The sequence below is a fragment of the Procambarus clarkii genome, chromosome 18, assembly GCF_040958095.1.
Source record: "Procambarus clarkii isolate CNS0578487 chromosome 18, FALCON_Pclarkii_2.0, whole genome shotgun sequence".
Taxonomy (NCBI): Eukaryota; Metazoa; Arthropoda; class Malacostraca; order Decapoda; family Cambaridae; genus Procambarus; species Procambarus clarkii.
In genome coordinates, this window is record NC_091167.1 from 39,602,799 (window position 1) to 39,623,452 (window position 20,654).

A 20,654-nucleotide genomic window follows, 5' to 3' on the forward strand; every position below is an offset into this window, starting at 1 on the left:
TTTTCCGTGTTTATTTCCCTCCCGATTTTTATATCATCGGCAAATTTGCAAATATTGCTGCTCAAACCTGAATCTAAATCATTTATATATATTATGAATAACAAAGGTCCCAGGACAGAGCCTTGAGGTACTCCACTTACAACATTTTCTCAGTCTAACTTAACCCACATTTATACTAACTCCTTGTTTCCTTTGGTATAGATATGCCCTAATCCAATTTAATATAGTACCCCCCCCCCCCCTCAATACCGTGAGCCTCTAACGTTTTAATGAGTCTTTCATGTGGTACTGTGTCAAAAGCTTTTCTAAAGTCAAGGTACACAACATCACAAACCTTACCACTATCAACTGCCTTAATTTAGATAATTCCTTCCTTCCGAGGTTTTGCACCAATCTCGTGAGGTACTGAGTCTAAGGCTTTCAGACAGTCCAAAGATTTGCCTTCCATCCAACCTTCTCTCTTTTAGTGTGATCCCTGTCGTCAGGCCATATAATTCTATCACACGTGTGAGCCAAAATTTGCTGTCCCAAAACTCCCTTATGGTATTCTGTCTAGGTACTTAATTACTATCCTTTTTCTTAGGGTGTTTTCCATCGGCTTTCATGATATACTTGTAGAAGACGTTCGCTTGGAGTCTTCTTTCTCCTCTCTGTCTCCATTTCAGAATATTATCCCTACACTGACTGTCTTCCAACGTTATGTTAGCAGGTCTAACTTGTCCAGTAAATTTGTTATACATCATATCCTACTCAGTTGAGCTAAGGCGTAGCTCTGTGTGATGACTTGTATTCTTCAGGTGAGTTGCGCAATTTGTTTTCTATACATATGTACTTCCCTGTCATTTTGTCCTCTGTTCCTTTACTTTTACTTTCCTCGTGATGTGAATTGAACATAATGATGACATTTTGACCTGTGCTCCAGCACTGGAACCATGAAGCTATTCAGCGACCCTCTTAGTGTGGCCATGGAGCACCTAGTGCTGTGCCTAGGCATTACTTGCTATATAATTTTAAAACTATATATCATTATCGGTTCTTCTTAGATATTCTTAACAGACACTTTATGTACCTCTCTTTTCTCTCTTATATTCTCTTGCTCCTGTGTGGTTATACATGTCATTATACATATTCATACGGCTTGCTGTTTGGTACTTCCTTGGTTAAACCATAAGTTAGTCTTGCCTTTCATTGTTCTCCCCTTTGGACAGGTGCAACTTGTCGACTACTTCTCAACATTCTTGGGTGAAGAAGACCATCATGTCTTGTGTGGTTTTCACTCTGGGTTCCTTTCAGTGTTTTCCCTGACCAACCCCTTCATAATATCTCCTTCTGTGTACCCAACCCGTTCTCGCAAATTTAATAAGTCAATATTGACTTATTAAATATGTGCATAGGTGACATACTTAACATAATAGTTTCCCTTGAAAAGCTTCATAGAAAACACCGACCTTACCTAACCTTTTTAGTATGTTAAGATAAGCATCTTATAGCTTCGTAATTACAATTATTACCTAACCTATACCTATAATAGGTTAAGTAACAATTGTAATTACGAAGCAATAAGATGCTTATTTTAACATACTAAGTAGGTTAGGTAGGGTCGGTGTTTTCTATGAAGCTTTTCAAGGGAAACTATTATGTTTAGTATGTCACCTATGCACGCAACTAATAAGTCAATATTGACTTATTAAATTTGCGAGAACGGGTTGGTACCAGCCATTGATCTTTTCGTCCTTTCTTAAACATGTCATTCCTGCCTCCATCACATACTCAAATGCACGTATTCAATGATTGTACATTACTAGGGGGGGTAATCGAACAGTTATTTTCATTATGTCTGACACTTTCAAAGTGATTCCCAAGTCAAGTCAAGTTCGTCATTTTCCCTCATTCATTTGAGTACCTTGAAATGTTGGCTTAGGAGGATTGTCATTGCTGTTTCCATTATTTTGCCTCTCCATGAATCTGTATCCCACTGAGTTTCTCCGTTTTCCCAGTCTATCTTGCAATAGTGTAAATCTCCCATGATTAGTAGTTAATATCCATATCCTACCTGCGTTTAAAGCTGTTCTTTGCAGTATCGGAATAGTTGCCCAATTGCTGTATGTGTGTGTGCAATGAGTAGGCAGGTGGTGATACCTGGGCGTCATCCCATGGCAGTCCATTGATCAGTTGTGGACGTCAGCTGCTAGTGAATGCTACAGCGGACTGCTGCTTCATCCTTCCATCTTCTGGTGGTGACTGCTGCTCTTCACTTCCCTCGGCTACTAGTGATTACTGCTTCTCCTTCCCCTCTGCTGCTGGGGACTGCTGCTTCTCCTTCCCCTCTGCTGCTGGGGACTGCTGCTTCTCCTTCCCCTCTGCTGCTGGGGACTGCTGCTTCTCCTTCCCCTCTGCTGCTGGGGACTGCTGCTTCTCCTTCCCCTCTGCTGCTGGGGACTGCTGCTTCTCCTTCCCCTCTGCTGCTGGGGACTGCTGCTTCTCCTTCCCCTCTGCTGCTGGGGACTGCTGCTTCTCCTTCCCCTCTGCTGCTGGGGACTGCTGCTTCGCCCTCGCCTCTGCTGCTGGGGACTGCTGCTTCGCCCTCGCCTCTGCTGCTGGGGACTGCTACTTCGCCCTCGCCTCTGCTGCTGGGGACTGCTGCTTCGCCCTCGCCTCTGCTGCTGGGGACTGCTGCTTCGCCCTCGCCTCTGCTGCTGGGGACTGCTGCTTCGCCCTCGCCTCTGCTGCTGGGGACTGCTGCTTCGCCCTCGCCTCTGCTGCTGGGGACTGCTACTTCGCCCTCGCCTCTGCTGCTGGGGACTGCTGCTTCGCCCTCGCCTCTGCTGCTGGGGACTGCTACTTCGCCCTCGCCTCTGCTGCTGGGGACTGCTGCTTCGCCCTCGCCTCTGCTGCTGGGGACTGCTGCTTCGCCCTCGCCTCTGCTGCTGGGGACTGCTGCTTCGCCCTCGCCTCTGCTGCTGGGGACTGCTACTTCGCCCTCGCCTCTGCTGCTGGGGACTGCTACTTCGCCCTCGCCTCTGCTGCTGGGGACTGCTGCTTCGCCCTCGCCTCTGCTGCTGGGGACTGCTACTTCGCCCTCGCCTCTGCTGCTGGGGACTGCTGCTTCGCCCTCCCCTCTGCTGCTGGGGACTGCTGCTTCCCCACTTCTCTCAACACTACTCGTCTTATCGGTTCAACCCTGTCAACCTTCCTCCTCTCCTGCGATCTCTCCCTCCTCCCTGTGATTCTCCAATTAGACTTCCCCCTAAATTACTCCAGCCTTGATCATCATCAGGGAACCCTGACCCCTGCACTCTCTCTGAGCACTCTTTGTTTACCTCACTCTTCACCTGCTGCACTCTCGCGCCCTCACCCACCTTCAACTCCATACTCGCAAACGACTTCCTATTATTATTTCTTCCCCTACCCTCAACTCCCGTTGTTTGTATCATATCTTTGATTTGCCTCTTTTCTCTCATCTCTTCCCTCGCTCTGTCTCTCCTGTCCTCTCTCTCTTTTCCTTCTGTCAGCCTCACCGACCCGTCTCTTCTGCCTCGCCACGATTCCTCCCTTCACTATTGTTTTGATTGTTCCATTATTACCTTGCTCTTCCCAGTCACCCCTGACGTTTGTTGGGTATATGGAGCGGTATGCATTCCGGTAATATTGAACCAGACCTGTTGATGTATGAGGACTGGGTCTCCTCTGCTGCTGGGGGCTGTGGGAACTGGGTCTTTCCTATTGCTGGGGGGGCTGTGGGAACTGGGTCTCTCTCCTGCTGCTGGGGGCTGTGGGAACTGGGTCTTTCCTATTGCTGGGGGGCTGTGGGAACTGGGTCTCTCTCCTGCTGCTGGGGGGCTGTGGGAACTGGGTCTCCCCTGCTGCTGGGGGGCTGTGGGAACTATGTCTCTCCTGCTGCTGGGGGGCTGTGGGAACTGGGTCTCCCCTGCTGCTGGGTGGCGGTGGGAACTGGGTCTCTCTCCTGCTGCTGGGGGGCTGTGGGAACTGGGTCTCTTCTGCTGCTGGAGGCTGTGGGAACTGGGTCTCTTCTGCTGCTGGAGGCTGTGGGAACTGGGTCTCTTCTGCTGCTGGAGGCTGTGGGAACTGGGTCTCTTCTGCTGCTGGAGGCTGTGGGAACTGGATCTCTTCTGCTGCTGGAGGCTGTGGGAACTGGGTCTCTTCTGCTGCTGGAGGCTGTGGGAACTGGGTCTCTTCTGCTGCTGGAGGCTGTGGGAACTGGGTCTCTTCTGCTGCTGGAGGCTGTGGGAACTGGGTCTCTTCTGCTGCTGGAGGCTGTGGGAACTGGGTCTCTTCTGCTGCTGGAGGCTGTGGGAACTGGGTCTCTTCTGCTGCTGGAGGCTGTGGGAACTGGGTCTCTTCTGCTGCTGGAGGCTGTGGGAACTGGGTCTCTTCTGCTGCTCGAGGCTGTGGGAACTGGGTCTCTCCTGCGTTTTGGGTCTTTCCAGTGTTCTGCATGTTATGGTAACATTTGTTCTTTTTGATAATTACAACATATTTTGTAATAGTTTTAGTATGTAAATGGTTATTATTTTGTGTTTCCAGTTGGAGTGTTTTGAGTAGTGAAGCGCCACGATTGATGGCGGATTTTCACTGGTTTGTGGAAATCGCCTCAAACGTTGTTTTTTTCTGGTTTCTCAATACATTTCTTAATACATTTCTGGAATGGTATATTGCGATCTAGTTAATACAGATTTTAGCCTTAAAGCAATGTTAATATACGAAGAGTATGCTTAAATGCATTAAGAGTTCAAGTTGCAATGCAAAATATGCTTTATAAATGGATTGTTTACGGTTGAAAAAGTGTTTTTGCCTGTCTAATGTATATTTTGTTCGGCTGTTTTGGACAATTTTCTAGAGTTTCTCTATAAAGCTGGTTACCTATTTTGTCCTCCGCTCTCTCCATTTCCTCCAGCTCTCATTTTAAATAATCCTCAGGTGACTCTTCTCTCTATAACAGCTCTGACTGTTACAATCACTGTGTACTGCGGACTTAAAGCTGCACCTCCGTGTCTACATCGGACACATCATGGGGCTCATAGCTCCAGGATTGTATATATTAATGGTTAAAATCATCTTTGTTTTCCTTAGACCATATGGCCTTCCATAACAAGTTTTGAATACGTGAATTCCTATTCTGGCCTGCAAGTATGCACCTTGATGTTAGTAAGCAGTTTCTGTTCGAGCATCATATGATTTATATGATCGTTATTGCACAGAAAGTTTTCCATCCTTCTAAAGTGAAAGCACTTATAGTAAAGGTTTGGTGGTGAGTACCCGTTTGTAGTGATGGAACCAGAAAGTTTACTTTTGTATTATTTAATTTAGACAAACCGGAAAATTTTTTAGTCGCAACTTTAAACCTAACTTCTCCTAGCAATCCTAGGCCTAATAAACTTTATCTTAAGCCTAATATAGTGCAAATACGCGCTATTCTTGGTCTAGCAATATTCAAGTATTCTTTTCAGTTGTCATTTTTCCTGAACTCTATAAAATTAATAGTACAAAAAGTGGCTTACGCGTCACTATATTGGTACTATAAACCTATGAGTGCTATATAGTTGCAATGGCTTGGCGTTTTCCCTGATAGTTCCAGTCCATTCCACTAAAGAGTTACTATAGTTACCATTTCAGGAAGATTGGTTGATTGAAAGATATTAAAATACATTACAAAATATAACTAAAATAATAACAATTTACTAAGGCAATATATACCGACTGGTGACACCAGGAGGGGGGGGGGGGCAGGAGTGGAGGAGGAGTAGTACACCTCCACCTGTACTCCACTCTCTCCTCCCTCTCTTCACTGCCATTATACTGATCGTAAAATATACATAAACGCGACGTAAAATAGTGGGAGTAATAATGCCAGGTAGGCCAGGCTTCGCATAACTGAACGCCATCAGGCTATCGTATCATTACCGTAGGTATCGACCTCCCAGCCCACCCGGCTGGAGCAGAGATAGCAAAGTTGTGTTTTTGGCCACCTCCATATAACCTAGCACGGAGAGTGGGGACGGAGAACTTACGCAGTTATAAAAGTTTAAGAACTGCCTTGTTTCCTCAGACCGGCGATTAGCAGCTAGCGAGGAAATTGTACTGTGTAATGACATGCCAAGTATGGTGCTTATAGTGTCCCGCGCGGCGTGGCCACCACCTCCTGCTCCTCCTGCCTGTGATGGCCAAGATAATGCAGCCTCCGTCCCCCTCCCCCGTCTAGACACCGTCTAAATGTTCAACAATAATGCATCAAACTGAAACGAAAATATTTGATTAGCAATGGTGAGGTATATGATCACTGTTGTCGCTGATTATACGTGATATTTACTTATGACCTATACATGGTATTCACGAATATTCATAGGATTATATATATATATATATATATATATATATATATATATATATATATATATATATATATATATATATATATATATATATGTATATATATATATATATATATATATATATATATATATATATATATATATATATATATATATATATATATATGTCGTACCTAGTAGCCAGAACGTACTTCTCGGCCTACTATGCAAGGCCCGATTTGCCTAATAAGCCAAGTTTTCCTGAATTAATATATTTTCTCTAATTTTTTTCTGATGAAATGATAAAGCTACCCATTTCATTATGTATGAGGTCAATTTTTTTTTATTGGAGTTAAAATTAACGTAGATATATGACCGAACCTAACCAACCCTACCTAACCTATCTTCATAGGTTAGGTTCGGTTAGGCAGCCGAAAAAGTTAGGTTAGGTTAGGTTAGGTACGTTAGGTAGTCGAAAAACAATTAATTCATGAAAACTTGGCTTATTAGGCAAATCGGGCCTTGCATAGTAGGCTGAGAAGTGCGTTCTGGCTACTAGGTACGACATATATATATATATATATATATATATATATATATATATATATATATATATATATATATATATATATATATATATATATATATATATATATATATATATATATATAATATATTGGTGTATACTGGCAGCAGGTTTTCTTTTAAACATGTCTCATTGAATATGACCGCATATTCTGTATTTACTCTCTTCTGATTTAGGGCTTCTATCCCTCTATTTTCCTAGCATCAGGGCTTAGCTGAAAAAGGAGTTCTCCAAAACTCATTTTCGTTATTTCAAGGTGAAGAAAAAACTGAATTACTATAGAATGTATTAAACTTATTTATACAATTTGCACACGTTTCGAACCTCCATGGTTCATTCTCAAGTGAAAAGAATTACAGAACTCGTTGATTTATACCCGTACGGGGTCAGGTGATAAGACAAGTACAAAAAGGTAAAAACAAGGGGGATACATATGGGATAAATCGGGGACGAAGCACATAAGAACATAAGAACATAAGAATAAGGGTAACTGCAGAAGGCCTATTGGCCCATACGAGGCAGTTTCTATCTATAACCACCCAATCCCATCACTACATACAAAGATTAATCAGATGTAATTGGCCTGTTATGTTGAACAGTGTCTTCAGTGTTGGCATCGTTATATTCCGGTCTTGTCCTTACTCTCATGGTGGGTAGAGTAAATAGTTCCGTGACTTGGGAGTTCATGGTAGGTTGTTCTATTCTTATGTGAATTGCTTCAAGAATTTGTAATCTTAATGTAATATATAATGTATAATATAATATTTTTATATTATACAAATATATATTATTTATATTATATACAAATATATTATATATATTATATAAAGAGAATATGAGTACAAAGAGCTGGAATCTGAGGATAAAGAGGTGGGATATGATGACAAGTATCTGGGTTGCGAGGACCAGAAACTGGTATATCATGACAAGAACTGGTATGTGAAGCTAAGGAACTGGGCTATAAAAAAAAAGGACTTGCCATATGAGGAAACAGATCTGGAATATGAGGACGGAGTGCAGGAACAATGCCCAACCATTTGGACCATCGGGGATCGAACGCCCGCCTTCCTTGCAAGAAGCGAAGGCGTCTCGACACCAACCAGTCCAAGTAGACGGTCATTAACGAGACATAACACTTGTCTCTCTTTTGTGTGTGTTGGACAGAACACCTCGACTCAGAGGTGATCCGTGAACGTAGGAGAGGAATGCCAGGAGAGAGTGGGTAGAGGGAGAGGGGGAGACAGGGAGGAGGGGGGAAGAGAACAGCTATCGTAAATAGAATAGGTGTGGTCAATATAACAAGTGTGATAGACAGGTGTGGTAAAGACAACAGGTGTCGTAATGAGAACACGTGTGATAAAGAGGACATGTGTGATAAACGTGATAAAGATGACAGGTGTAATAAAAAGAATAGTGGTGATAAAGAGAACATGTGCGATAAGGAGAACAGGTGTAATAATGAAAACAGGTGTGATGAAGGTGAGAAACCGAAAGAGAACAAAGGGAAGTGAAAAGTAAATATTATATATGTATGAATAAAAAAGAAATGAAGGTTTTAATAATTAAAAAAATATACAGGAGAAGAAAAGCAAGAAGTGCAAATAGTAAGATAAAAAAAAAAGAATATGAGAGAGCAGGAAGATGAGTATATGAGTAAAGAGAATACGAAGGAAAAGGGAGGATGAGAATATGAGTGAGACGGGGGGGGGGGGCTACGGGCTCACCATAGCCCGTGCTACTTGGAACTTTTTGTTCCAAGTAGCAAATCTTAAACAACAACAACAACAGAGTGAGACGGAGAATATGAGCAAGGAGTGGAATACGAGAGAGCAGGAAGCAGATAATATGAAAAACGGGAGGAGAATATTAGGGAACAAAAGGAGAGGGACTATGAAAGAGAAGAGAGAACAGAGGTAAGATAAAAATGTGGTCAATGGAAAGGGGGAGCAAGTTCGGAACTGCTGAGAGCACCTGACGATCTGCGGTGCAGCAGGTGAAGGAAGGGGAACTATTTATCCAAGATCCGACAGCGCTCGGATCTTCTTGGATAAATAGTCTCACGACACATTGACTACCATGATTTTTGTACAGTCAATGTGGTCTAGTGGTTAAGGTACCAGGTACGCCAAATAATGCTCCTGGTTGTCTGGGTTCGAATCCTTCTGGGGTGTGGAGTTTTCAGTTATATATATATATATATATATATATATATATATATATATATATATATATATATATATATATATATATATATATTGTCTACTTTAAATATATAGTTGAGAGTAGGCCTACTCTCAAATACATATAGGCGTGGAAGCATACTTGAAGTAGGTTGTCTTGTAAAATACAAGCATGACTGAAGCTAGTAAAGTTATCTACTCGACGCACACAACGCCACCCCCCCCCCCCCCCTTCCCACTTTCCCCCCTCTGCTCCATCCCTTCCCATCTCGCCTAGTGTTATGATCTCAGCCTGCAGGAGAAACGAGTCTCCCTTCTTGAGAGTTATTCAGCAAGCCTGACCTAACTAGAAGGTCTAGCAAATATTGAGGTGATAACCCATATGAAAAATGGCTGGTTGGATATGTAAAACAATTTAAGATTATGGGCAGTAAGTAAGGAAATAGATAAATGACTGGCTAGGAGATGTGGACATTTTGCTGGAGGCGTGAGGCTCGCTTCTGGAGGACCTTGACCTCACTTGAGTGCCAGACATCGCAGGGGGAAGCCGCGCTCCGTTGAGCTCCCGTCAGAAGGGAACCCCTAGTGATATATCTCGAAGAGAAGAGAAGTGTGCGGACGTACCAGCTGTGGAATCGAGCTGGGAACGTTGTGGTCTCAAGTCCTGGTCGACGAGCAGATATTAAATCGCCCAGAAGCATTATTGTGGGCTGTGTGGAGCGCCCTGACCAGACGCCGTCAGAGGGAAAGCGCCCTCGATCAGTTAATCTGTGGTAAGCACGATAAACGCCAGTTCATAGTGATTACTTGTAGTTTGGTCGTGTGCCCAGCGACAGTAGCAATGTTTATGTATAAGTTAGACATGTTTTAATAAGGCAGAAAGCCTGAAATAGGAGAGTGAAGAGGGAGGAACACGGAGCGACGTCCGCCCCCTCTGAGCGCTGGCGGAAGACTGAGGGAGCCGGGCTCTTGACGGAGGAAGACCCTCCCAGTGAGTGAGGACCGACACCAGGCGAGGTGGAGTATGGACCCGCCCAAAACGGGGGAGTCCACTCTCACTGTATGTAGAGAACAGATAGAGGTTTGAGGCAAGCATATTGTGTGGTTATTTTTGTTTATGTGTTAAAGGGGAACATTTTATTGGAGTGCCGATGGGTTGCAGGTTTGTTCTTTGGGGAAGAAGTTGCTGAGAACTTCGAAGCCAGCAGAGGAAGTAGCTGATGAGACTCCAAGGTAGTGAAGCAGAGGACCTCGAGCTGTGAGGAGAAGCAGCAGTGAAGAGGAGTGTCACGTGCTTCTGTAGAGGTGGTGTAGCAGCCAAGAGAGCTGTGGAAGAACCTAACAGAAGGGTGAAGCACCGTAGTTGCACAAGGAAACTTCATGATAGCAGCCTGGAGGAGCTGCAGAGGATCCTGGTAGTGAAGCCCGGCAGAACCTAAGGATATTAGGGTTGTGAACTTCCAGAGGTGGAAGGGGAAGTTCTGGTGGATTACTTATAGGGAGTTGATAGTGTTTGGTTGTCAGTAGCGTGCAAGACGCAGTGAGAGGTGAGTGACTGTTGGCATCCTTATGTCAAGGAGTTTCTTATATTGAAGTATCAATGAACATTTATACTGGTATATGTTATTACATTCAAATGCTGGTTTTCTATATATATATGTTATCTTGCTGATGGTGCAACAGTGTGTGGGCTTGACCAACTTGAGGAGGTTAATAGTACCAGGTGGTGAACCAGGAGTTGGGATACCACTTGATAAGCTGATAATAGAGTTCTGATGGTATTGGAGTGCAACCTGATTTGGATATTATAGAGTATAGGATTCATTATTATTAGATGTGTGTATGTATCGTGTATGTGCTTTGTTCAGTAAATGTGTTACAATTCACTGGTGTTTGCCCTTGTCCTAGTGAGGCTTCCCAGGAGGTAGTAAAGAAGGAGAGAGAAAGAGCCAAGAACCACTGCTGTGGACAGGGTAGGAGGTAATACCGGTAAGTCATAGGGGGATTGAGGAGATCATATCTCATAAGGAGAGAGTGGGGAGTCACAGCGGCTCGAGTGGGTGTGTGCACGTGACAACGAGGCTAAGTGTTGGAGCCGCATCCCCTGAACGTGTGACGTTGAGCCCCTCTCCAAGAGCCAGAAGCGCCAAGGGTGATCTCCTAGTATAAGCACTCTGCCGAGTTGTGGGTTGGGTTGTCCATAGAGAAGGATCAACGACGACAACACCAACCAACCCACAGTCTATATAATAAATTGGGGGCCTGTGTCCGGGAGAGTGAACTGACACACCCACACCCTGTCCAAGAGTGGATTTGTACACCCTTGCTGAAATAGATAAACTGTGTGACCGCAGGTGTATACTCTCTCTCTTGGGAAGACTCACAGGACAAAGATGGATAAGGTGCAAGCGTTTGTGGAGTCAGGCAAGCCTGAGGACTTGGAAGGTTGCACGAGGGATCAATTGAAACAAATAGCAGAAAAATGTGGCATCAGGTTGAAAGCATCTAAAGTAGCTGGGATGAAGGATGAGATCCTGAGGCAGTTAAGAGCCAAAAATGAAGCGGCAGAGCAAGGAGCCCAAGAAGGAGCTGAAAGTAGAAAGGAGGATGATGGGCAGGATGAAGTGAGATCCCAGGGATCGAGTAGGAGCAGCAAGAGTAGCCGCAGTAGCAGGAGTAGCCGAAATAGGAGCTTGGAGAGATTCCAGTTAGAGCTCCAGATGCAGCAACAACGAGAGGACAAGGAGAGACAGTTCCAGCTGGAAAAGATGAAGTTAGAACTCCAGATGAAAAGGGAAGTAGAAAAAGAGAAAACCAGAGTAAGAGAACTGGAGTTGGAACAGGAGAAAGAAAAAGAGAAAACCAGAGTAAGGGAACTGGAGTTGGAACAAGAAAAAGAAAAAGCCCAGGTCGAAAAAGAAAAAGAGAGAACAAAACAAATGCAGATAGAAGCGAATAGAACCTTGGCTGAGCAGAGGATTGAACATGGGTTGCCAGAGAGCACCACCCAGGTATCACACCCACCAGAGGTTAGGGTTAGGGAGAAGGACATTCCCTTGTTTGTTCCCGAAGAGGCAGAGAGCTTCTTCGAGCATTTTGAGAAAGTAGCCAGTATCAAGGAGTGGCCACAGGAGGAATGGGCCCAGCTGGTCCAGTTAAGATTGACCGGTGCAGCCAGGGAGGCATACACCCAATTGTCACTGGAAGAGTGCCAGGATTACGCCACAGTAAAGAGCAGCATATTGCGCTCGTTTCAGTTAACCCCAGAAGCTTATAGGAAGCGCTTCAGAGAGATGATCAAAGTTGGAGCATGTACGTTTGCTGAGACAGCAAGAGATCTGGAAAGACGATTCCAGAAGTGGATTGAGGCTGCTGGAGTTGGATCTTACGCTGACCTGAAGCAACTGATGGTCATGGAGAAGTTCTTGGAGATGATGCATCCCGAAACAAAGTTCAAGATCCAAGAAGCAGGGATAAAGGAGGTGAAAGATGCCGCAGATAGGGCGGATATGATTACTGAAGCGTACAAGAGCTTAAGGGAGAACAGAGTGAGAAGCGAGGCGAGATGCAGCAATAGCAGATCCAATGGAGTCTGGGGAGGAAGAAATTATGAAAGACCCAGAAGAGTTTGGGGTGAGAAAAATTTTGATAAATGGGCAGATAAAAGTAAGTACCCAAAAACTCAGAAGAGTAGGTCGCGCACTTCGTCTGAAAGTGAAGATGGAGGAGCAAAACGAGAAACTGATCGGTATCCAGGAAATCAAGAATCCAGTAAAGCTCCACAGAGTACGAGTAGTACGTCTGGCCCGAGGAACTCCAATACGAGTGGGCAGAGTCAGAGCTACTCTGGTACATATAGAAGAGACTTTTCACAGATGAGATGTTACAATTGTAACGGATTGGGGCACGTGATGCGATATTGTCGGCAGGGCAAGAGAGTTGTGACCCTGGCCATGTGTGACCCCCAAAGTAAATATACTAATGTGTTCCGAGACAAACCACAGAGATCAAACTTAGTGAACGAGAGGTATAGGCCGTTCATGAGCAAAGGTTGGATCAGTGTAGGAGGCCAACCTGAGGTAGAAGTTGGTATCTTAAGAGATACCGGAGCTAATCAGAGCTTGATTGCGAGAAGCCTGATTGGGGATGGTCGACGGTTAGCTGGCAGTGGGAAGATGAAAGTATATGGGTTATTGTCGGAGAGTGACATGCCCGTATGTACTGTCCAGCTAAGGTCGGAATATGTGTCGGCAGAGGTGATGTTGGGAGTGTGCCCTGACATACCTGTTCCAGGAGTCCAAGTGATCCTGGGGAATGACTTGTGCGGGACAAAGGTGTTGCCAAGAGTCATAGTGGAGACTGTGCCAGAGGAGTGCCCAGAAGGCCACGGCACGTGTGGGACACCTGAGAGTGTGAACCTGACTGACATCCGAGGGGATGAGTCAGGAGACCGCCAAGCCATTGAGTACCCCGTCTCGGTAGTGAGGAAGGCAGAGGTGGCCGACAAGGAAGACGCTGGAGAAGATGATACAGTGTCGATTCAACCAGTGGAAGATATCGATGTAGATATAGCATGGCTGTTTGATGAAGGTCCAGCCCAGGCAAATGGAGTCTCGGTGAGGTCGAAAGTGAAGATGGCCCAGCCGAAGAAGAATACTGTGAAGGGAGTTGACCTGAAGAGAGCCCAGACTGCTGAAATTGAGAGTCGGAAGGCGAATGCAACTGTGCTGAGTAGGAATGAGGAAAGATGTGGACAGACTGAGGACGGGAATAGAGCGTCAAGTGGTCCACGAGCACAGAGGCATATGGATAGTGGAGTTAAGTTGTTTGAGATGTCAGGAGTCGACATGTTTCACAGAAGACGTGGAGGAGAGATAGTGAAGAAGAGTAATAGCCGGGAAAATGAAAGGAGAAGAGACAGTATGTGTGGAGAGATGCTTACGAGCACTCTAGGAGAGGTAGAGCGACATGCACAGTCGAGTGCTGTTGGTTGTAGTATGGTGCCCGAAGAAACTTTTAGGGAACGAAGAAGAGTTGAAGGAGAAGAAATGGAGTGGTATAGAGGTGAGAAGTGTGGGAAGAGGATGATGATGCAAGCATGGAGGAATAGAAGAAAGCCGAGGACTCGATGGGAGTCGAACAGGATGAGGTCTCAGATAAATGAGGAGACGAAAAGGAGGATCGTCGGTGAAGACGAGGGAGTGAGGTATGATGACAGGAGACGGAAGTATAATGGCAGTAGATGGAAGTGTGAAGACGACAGAGGAGGTACAGACAGCAGATGTCTGACTCTGGACGTGAAGAGAAGACGAGGAAACGGAGGGTGGAGACAATAAGTAGAGTGGACCGATAGAGTGCAGGCGTCCACGGAGGACAGCCTAGCTAAGAGGTGTCAGAGGTCAAATCGTTTATGAGAAGATCATGGTTCTGGAGAGAGGTGAGCCAGATGTTGCAAGGAGCAACGAACTAATTGTAGACTCCTAAGAGAGTATATCGGGTGAAGAACGAGACAGTGTGGTGGCGGATGTATTATCCCGAGCTTTGCCACTGGAATAACTCTCAAAAATAAGGGGAGGGGAGTGTTATGATCTCAGCCTGCAGGAGAAACGAGTCTCCCTTCTTGAGAGTTATTCAGCAAGCCTGACCTAACTAGAAGGTCTAGCAAATATTGAGGTGATAACCCATATGAAAAATGGCTGGTTGGATATGTAAAACAATTTAAGATTATGGGCAGTAAGTAAGGAAATAGATAAATGACTGGCTAGGAGATGTGGACATTTTGCTGGAGGCGTGAGGCTCGCTTCTGGAGGACCTTGACCTCACTTGAGTGCCAGACATCGCAGGGGGAAGCCGCGCTCCGTTGAGCTCCCGTCAGAAGGGAACCCCTAGTGATATATCTCGAAGAGAAGAGAAGTGTGCGGACGTACCAGCTGTGGAATCGAGCTGGGAACGTTGTGGTCTCAAGTCCTGGTCGACGAGCAGATATTAAATCGCCCAGAAGCATTATTGTGGGCTGTGTGGAGCGCCCTGACCAGACGCCGTCAGAGGGAAAGCGCCCTCGATCAGTTAATCTGTGGTAAGCACGATAAACGCCAGTTCATAGTGATTACTTGTAGTTTGGTCGTGTGCCCAGCGACAGTAGCAATGTTTATGTATAAGTTAGACATGTTTTAATAAGGCAGAAAGCCTGAAATAGGAGAGTGAAGAGGGAGGAACACGGAGCGACGTCCGCCCCCTCTGAGCGCTGGCGGAAGACTGAGGGAGCCGGGCTCTTGACGGAGGAAGACCCTCCCAGTGAGTGAGGACCGACACCAGGCGAGGTGGAGTATGGACCCGCCCAAAACGGGGGAGTCCACTCTCACTGTATGTAGAGAACAGATAGAGGTTTGAGGCAAGCATATTGTGTGGTTATTTTTGTTTATGTGTTAAAGGGGAACATTTTATTGGAGTGCCGATGGGTTGCAGGTTTGTTCTTTGGGGAAGAAGTTGCTGAGAACTTCGAAGCCAGCAGAGGAAGTAGCTGATGAGACTCCAAGGTAGTGAAGCAGAGGACCTCGAGCTGTGAGGAGAAGCAGCAGTGAAGAGGAGTGTCACGTGCTTCTGTAGAGGTGGTGTAGCAGCCAAGAGAGCTGTGGAAGAACCTAACAGAAGGGTGAAGCACCGTAGTTGCACAAGGAAACTTCATGATAGCAGCCTGGAGGAGCTGCAGAGGATCCTGGTAGTGAAGCCCGGCAGAACCTAAGGATATTAGGGTTGTGAACTTCCAGAGGTGGAAGGGGAAGTTCTGGTGGATTACTTATAGGGAGTTGATAGTGTTTGGTTGTCAGTAGCGTGCAAGACGCAGTGAGAGGTGAGTGACTGTTGGCATCCTTATGTCAAGGAGTTTCTTATATTGAAGTATCAATGAACATTTATACTGGTATATGTTATTACATTCAAATGCTGGTTTTCTATATATATATGTTATCTTGCTGATGGTGCAACAGTGTGTGGGCTTGACCAACTTGAGGAGGTTAATAGTACCAGGTGGTGAACCAGGAGTTGGGATACCACTTGATAAGCTGATAATAGAGTTCTGATGGTATTGGAGTGCAACCTGATTTGGATATTATAGAGTATAGGATTCATTATTATTAGATGTGTGTATGTATCGTGTATGTGCTTTGTTCAGTAAATGTGTTACAATTCACTGGTGTTTGCCCTTGTCCTAGTGAGGCTTCCCAGGAGGTAGTAAAGAAGGAGAGAGAAAGAGCCAAGAACCACTGCTGTGGACAGGGTAGGAGGTAATACCGGTAAGTCATAGGGGGATTGAGGAGATCATATCTCATAAGGAGAGAGTGGGGAGTCACAGCGGCTCGAGTGGGTGTGTGCACGTGACAACGAGGCTAAGTGTTGGAGCCGCATCCCCTGAACGTGTGACGTTGAGCCCCTCTCCAAGAGCCAGAAGCGCCAAGGGTGATCTCCTAGTATAAGCACTCTGCCGAGTTGTGGGTTGGGTTGTCCATAGAGAAGGATCAACGACGACAACACCAACCAACCCACAGTCTATATAATAATATATATATTGTCTACTTTAAATATATAGTTGAGAGTAGGCCTACTCTCAAATACATATAGGCGTGGAAGCATACTTGAAGTAGGTTGTCTTGTAAAATACAAGCATGACTGAAGCTAGTAAAGTTATCTACTCGACGCACACAACGCCACCCCCCCCCCCCTTCCCACTTTCCCCCCTCTGCTCCATCCCTTCCCATCTCGCCTGCCCCTTCCCCCTCTCCCCCCTATTCCCTCTAAGAGCCTCCAGCTGCCTCCAACAGAGCGTAAGTAAGCCTTTGAAACTAGGCCTCCCTTCCCTCTCTCCATTCCTTCCATTCTGCCTCCTCTCTGAGTTTCCCCTCTTCCCAACCTTACAGCATCTCTCATCTGCTCTACCTCCCCTTACTCTTCCTCGAAACCAATGTCCTTTTTTGTCCACTCTTGGCGGTTCTGTATCTCTCTCTCTCTGTCGTCATTCCCCCTCTGCTCTTCCTGCAGGGGCTTCCTAAGAAAGAAGTGCTACGTGCTAGTCTTTATTTTGCCTCTTACACCTTTCCCTGTCTCTGTCTCCTGGACTCCAATGAACCGGATGAATTTCCAGTAGTAGGTGGCTACTGGGTGGGTCGCAGCTGGGATGGCTCCTAGCTATTGTTCCTCTTAACTGGAGTGTGTCGTAGCTGTAGTGGAAATACATGGGGGGGGGGGGTCCTCTCCGGGGTGAATTCTATATGGGTTTGGGTCTCCCTGGGGTGTGGTCCCATCTGGGGGTGGTGCCATCTGGGTTGGGTCTCATTTGGGGGTGGTGCCATCTGGGTTAGGTCTCATCTGGGGGTGGTGCCATCTGGGGGTGGTCTCATCTGGGGGTGGTGCCATCTGGGGGTGGTCTCATCTGGGGGTGGTGCCATCTGGGTTAGGTCTCATCTGGGGGTGGTGCCATCTGGGTTATGTCTCATCTGGGGGGGGTCTCATCTGGGGCGATACACACACAACATCTTAGGCGATACACACACAGCATCGTAGATAATACCTTCACAATTTTTTTAGACGATATGCACACAGAATCTGAACCAATACGCACACAGTATCATAACCGATACGCACACAGTATACGCACAGAGGAGCACGAGACTACTCGATGTAACTTTTTTCCTGATCAAGTTACAGGTGTAGCTATTGAGTTACACATGCAATTTAATCTGTCAGAAAAAAACAAGTTTTTTCTGATACACAACTTGGTCAGAGCTTTATGCTGTGGGTATTGTAACCAGGCCAAGTACACTGGAGAAACCCGTTCTCGGGGCCAAGCACAGGTTCCCCCAGGGGTCATACATCCACCCTATAGAGCCAAACACCTGTTTCCCGGGGCAAAACACCGCCCACTGTCCTAGAGCCACCCATCTGCCCTCCCTGAGGGCAAACACCCGCCCACTCTCCTAGGACCAAATACCGGTTCCCCGGGGCCAAACACACTGGGGGAGGGGTTCAGCAAGTCAAATATGGTTCCGAACGTGATTAAATTTGCATGTATTTGGGGACTGTTAGACCAGCGAGTGAACGAGGATTGAGTGGAAGAGATGAAACATTAAGTACTGAGGAGGAAGGGGAGGTGGAAGAGGGGACACGAGGGTGTGGATAGGAGGGGGAGTGTTGAAGGGAGGAGCTGAAGGAGGGGAACAGGTGAGGGTAATGTAGAGAGAGAGAACGACTCTTGCAGAGGAGGATAGAGGGGGTTAGTGAGGGGGGGTGAGAATGGACTTGAGGCTTGCATTCTCCAGAGAACTCTGCTTGTCTGTCTTCTTTCTTTCTATGTCTGAATACCTACCTGTCTTTCTGTCACTCTATCCGTATATCTTTCTAGCTGTGTAAATGTACGCTTTTCTGTCTTACCCGTCTGCCTGTTTATCTGTCTATATGTCTGTCTGTTAATTGGCATAAATGTTTGTGTTTAACTGTTTGCATGTATGTCTATCTAGATACCTGTTTGTTTGGTTACCTGTCTGCCTACCTGTATGGCTGTCCGTTTACCAACCATCAGTGTGCCTGTCTACGCGTCTGTCTGTCTGTCTGTCTGTCTGTCTGTCTGTTTGTCTATACTTACCTAGTTGTACTTACTTAGTTGTGCTTGCGGGCGTTGTGCTCTGGCTCTTTGGTCCAGTCTCTCAACGGTCAATCAACTAACGTCTGCCTGTCTGTCTGTCTGTCTGTCTGTCTGTCTGTCTGTCTGTCTGTCTGTCTGTCTGTCTGTCTGTCTGTCTGTCTGTCTGTCTGTCTCACTCCCCGTGTCAACCTAGCCTTGGTGACGCTTGTGTACTGGTGGAAAACATTCCGTAATATAAGTAATTATAAAATCAACAATTCCCTGCAATCAGGAAATATTGTAAAAGACTCTCACGTTGAAGTCTTAATTAAAGAGATGGCCGTGTGGCTCCTCTCATCCCGAGTGCGGATTTATTGATAAAGGAATGGATGGTTGGGCAGGGGAATGGGACACAGGGAGGGTGGGATGGTGCAGGGGGGGAAGGGGATGGGGGGATGCTGGTACTCTTCATCCCCTCTCTCCCTTTCCCTCTTGCTGGTTGGTATCTTTCATACCTCTTGGTTTCCTTCCTCCGTTTCTTCATTTCTCCCTCGTACTCGATGTATCCTCTTTCTCCCCCCTCTCCCATCTTTCTCTCTTGGTCTCTCCTGTTCTCCTTCCCTATGCTATCCTCTTCCATGCTTTCTCAACCTCCCTCACAACCTTACTCGGGCTCTCTTCTCCTTCTTTTTGTTTAGGTTGACATCTCATCTCATAATCCTTCCTCTTCACCCCCTCTCTTCCTTCCTTCCCTTCCCTTCCCTTCCCTTCCCTTCCCTTCCATCTCTCACCCGTGACTAAGCCTACTAATACCCTTCTCACTTGAATATGGGACTAATCCAATCATCTTTCAATTTGCTGCTGAGGCTCACGTCTGTCTGTCTGTCTCTGTCCAGGAGGCTGCTCTGCTCACCCCCCCTCCCCCTCCCACCCTTCCCCTCATCCCCACGCTCCACTCCTTCCCCCTCTCATTTCCACTACCCCCTCTAAGCTCCCTTCTTTCATTTTCCTCCCCTCATAAGCTCCCCATTTCTCCCCCCCACTATAAACACCTATTTTCTTCCTCCACGCTGTGTACCCCATTTTCCCTCTCACTATGCTTCACTCTCCCCCACCGTGTCTCCCCTCACTCCATTACCTCCTGGTCACCTTACAGGGACTCTCCCCCAGAGCAGGTGAGGGGAACACTGTTACAAGGTACTGTAATAATGTTATAAATCTGCTCCCTGTGAGCCTAATTACCTCACCTCCAGGTTTTCTAATATTAGCTGTTTAAGGCAATGACTATGTTCTTAAAATTTTCCTTACAGTTTTTATATTTAAAACTGACCGCGTGTGTGTGTGTGTTTGCGTGTGTGTGTGTGTGTGTGTGTGTGTGTGTGTGTGTGTACTCACCTAGTTGTACTCACCTAGTTGTGTCTGCAGGATCGAGCATTGACTCTTGGATCCCGCCTTTCGAGCATCGGTTGTTTACAACAATGACTCCTGTCCCATTTCCTTATCATACCTGGTTTTAAAATTATGAATAGTATTTGCTTCCACAACCTGTTCCTGAAGTGCATTCCATTTTCCCACTACTCTCACGCTAAAAGAAAACTTCCTAACATCTCTGTGACCCATCTGAGTTTCAAGCTTCCATCCATGTCCCCTCGTTCTGTTACTATTCCGTGTGAACATTTCGTCTATGTCCACTCTGTCAATCCCTCTGAGTATCTTATACGTTCCTATCATGTCCCCCCTCTCCCTTCTTCTTTCTAGTGTCGTAAGGCACAGTTCCCTCAGGCGCTCCTCATACCCCATCCCTCGTAGCTCTGGGACGAGTCTCGTTGCAAACCTCTGAACCTTTTCCAGTTTTATTATATGCTTCTTCAGATGGGGACTCCATGATGAGGCGGCATACTCTAAGACTGGCCTTACGTATGCAGTGTAAAGCGCCCTAAATGCCT

General features: G+C 46.1%; 2 protein-coding genes across 2 annotated transcripts; one reads left to right on the forward strand and one right to left on the reverse strand.

Annotated features, from left to right (window-relative positions):
• The first annotated feature begins 2,195 nt into the window (after positions 1-2,195).
• Positions 2,196-3,227, forward strand: LOC138366101 (uncharacterized). The gene has a single exon (XM_069326836.1). It carries the CDS (start codon positions 2,196-2,198, stop codon positions 3,225-3,227), a length of 1,032 nt encoding a protein of 343 aa, XP_069182937.1.
• A 493-nt stretch (positions 3,228-3,720) lies between these two features.
• On the reverse strand, positions 3,721-4,458 carry LOC123754618 (basic salivary proline-rich protein 1-like). Its single transcript, XM_045737092.2, has one exon. The coding sequence runs from the start codon at positions 4,456-4,458 to the stop codon at positions 3,721-3,723; it is 738 nt and encodes a 245-aa protein (XP_045593048.2).
• Between the last annotated feature and the right edge of the window lie 16,196 nt (positions 4,459-20,654).

Bases quoted from the DNA above. Each gene is read 5' to 3' on its own strand.
- LOC123754618 (XM_045737092.2), bottom strand. From the start codon at position 4,458: ATGCAGAACACTGGAAAGACCCAAAACGCAGGAGAGACCCAGTTCCCA.
- LOC138366101 (XM_069326836.1), top strand. From the start codon at position 2,196: ATGCTACAGCGGACTGCTGCTTCATCCTTCCATCTTCTGGTGGTGACT.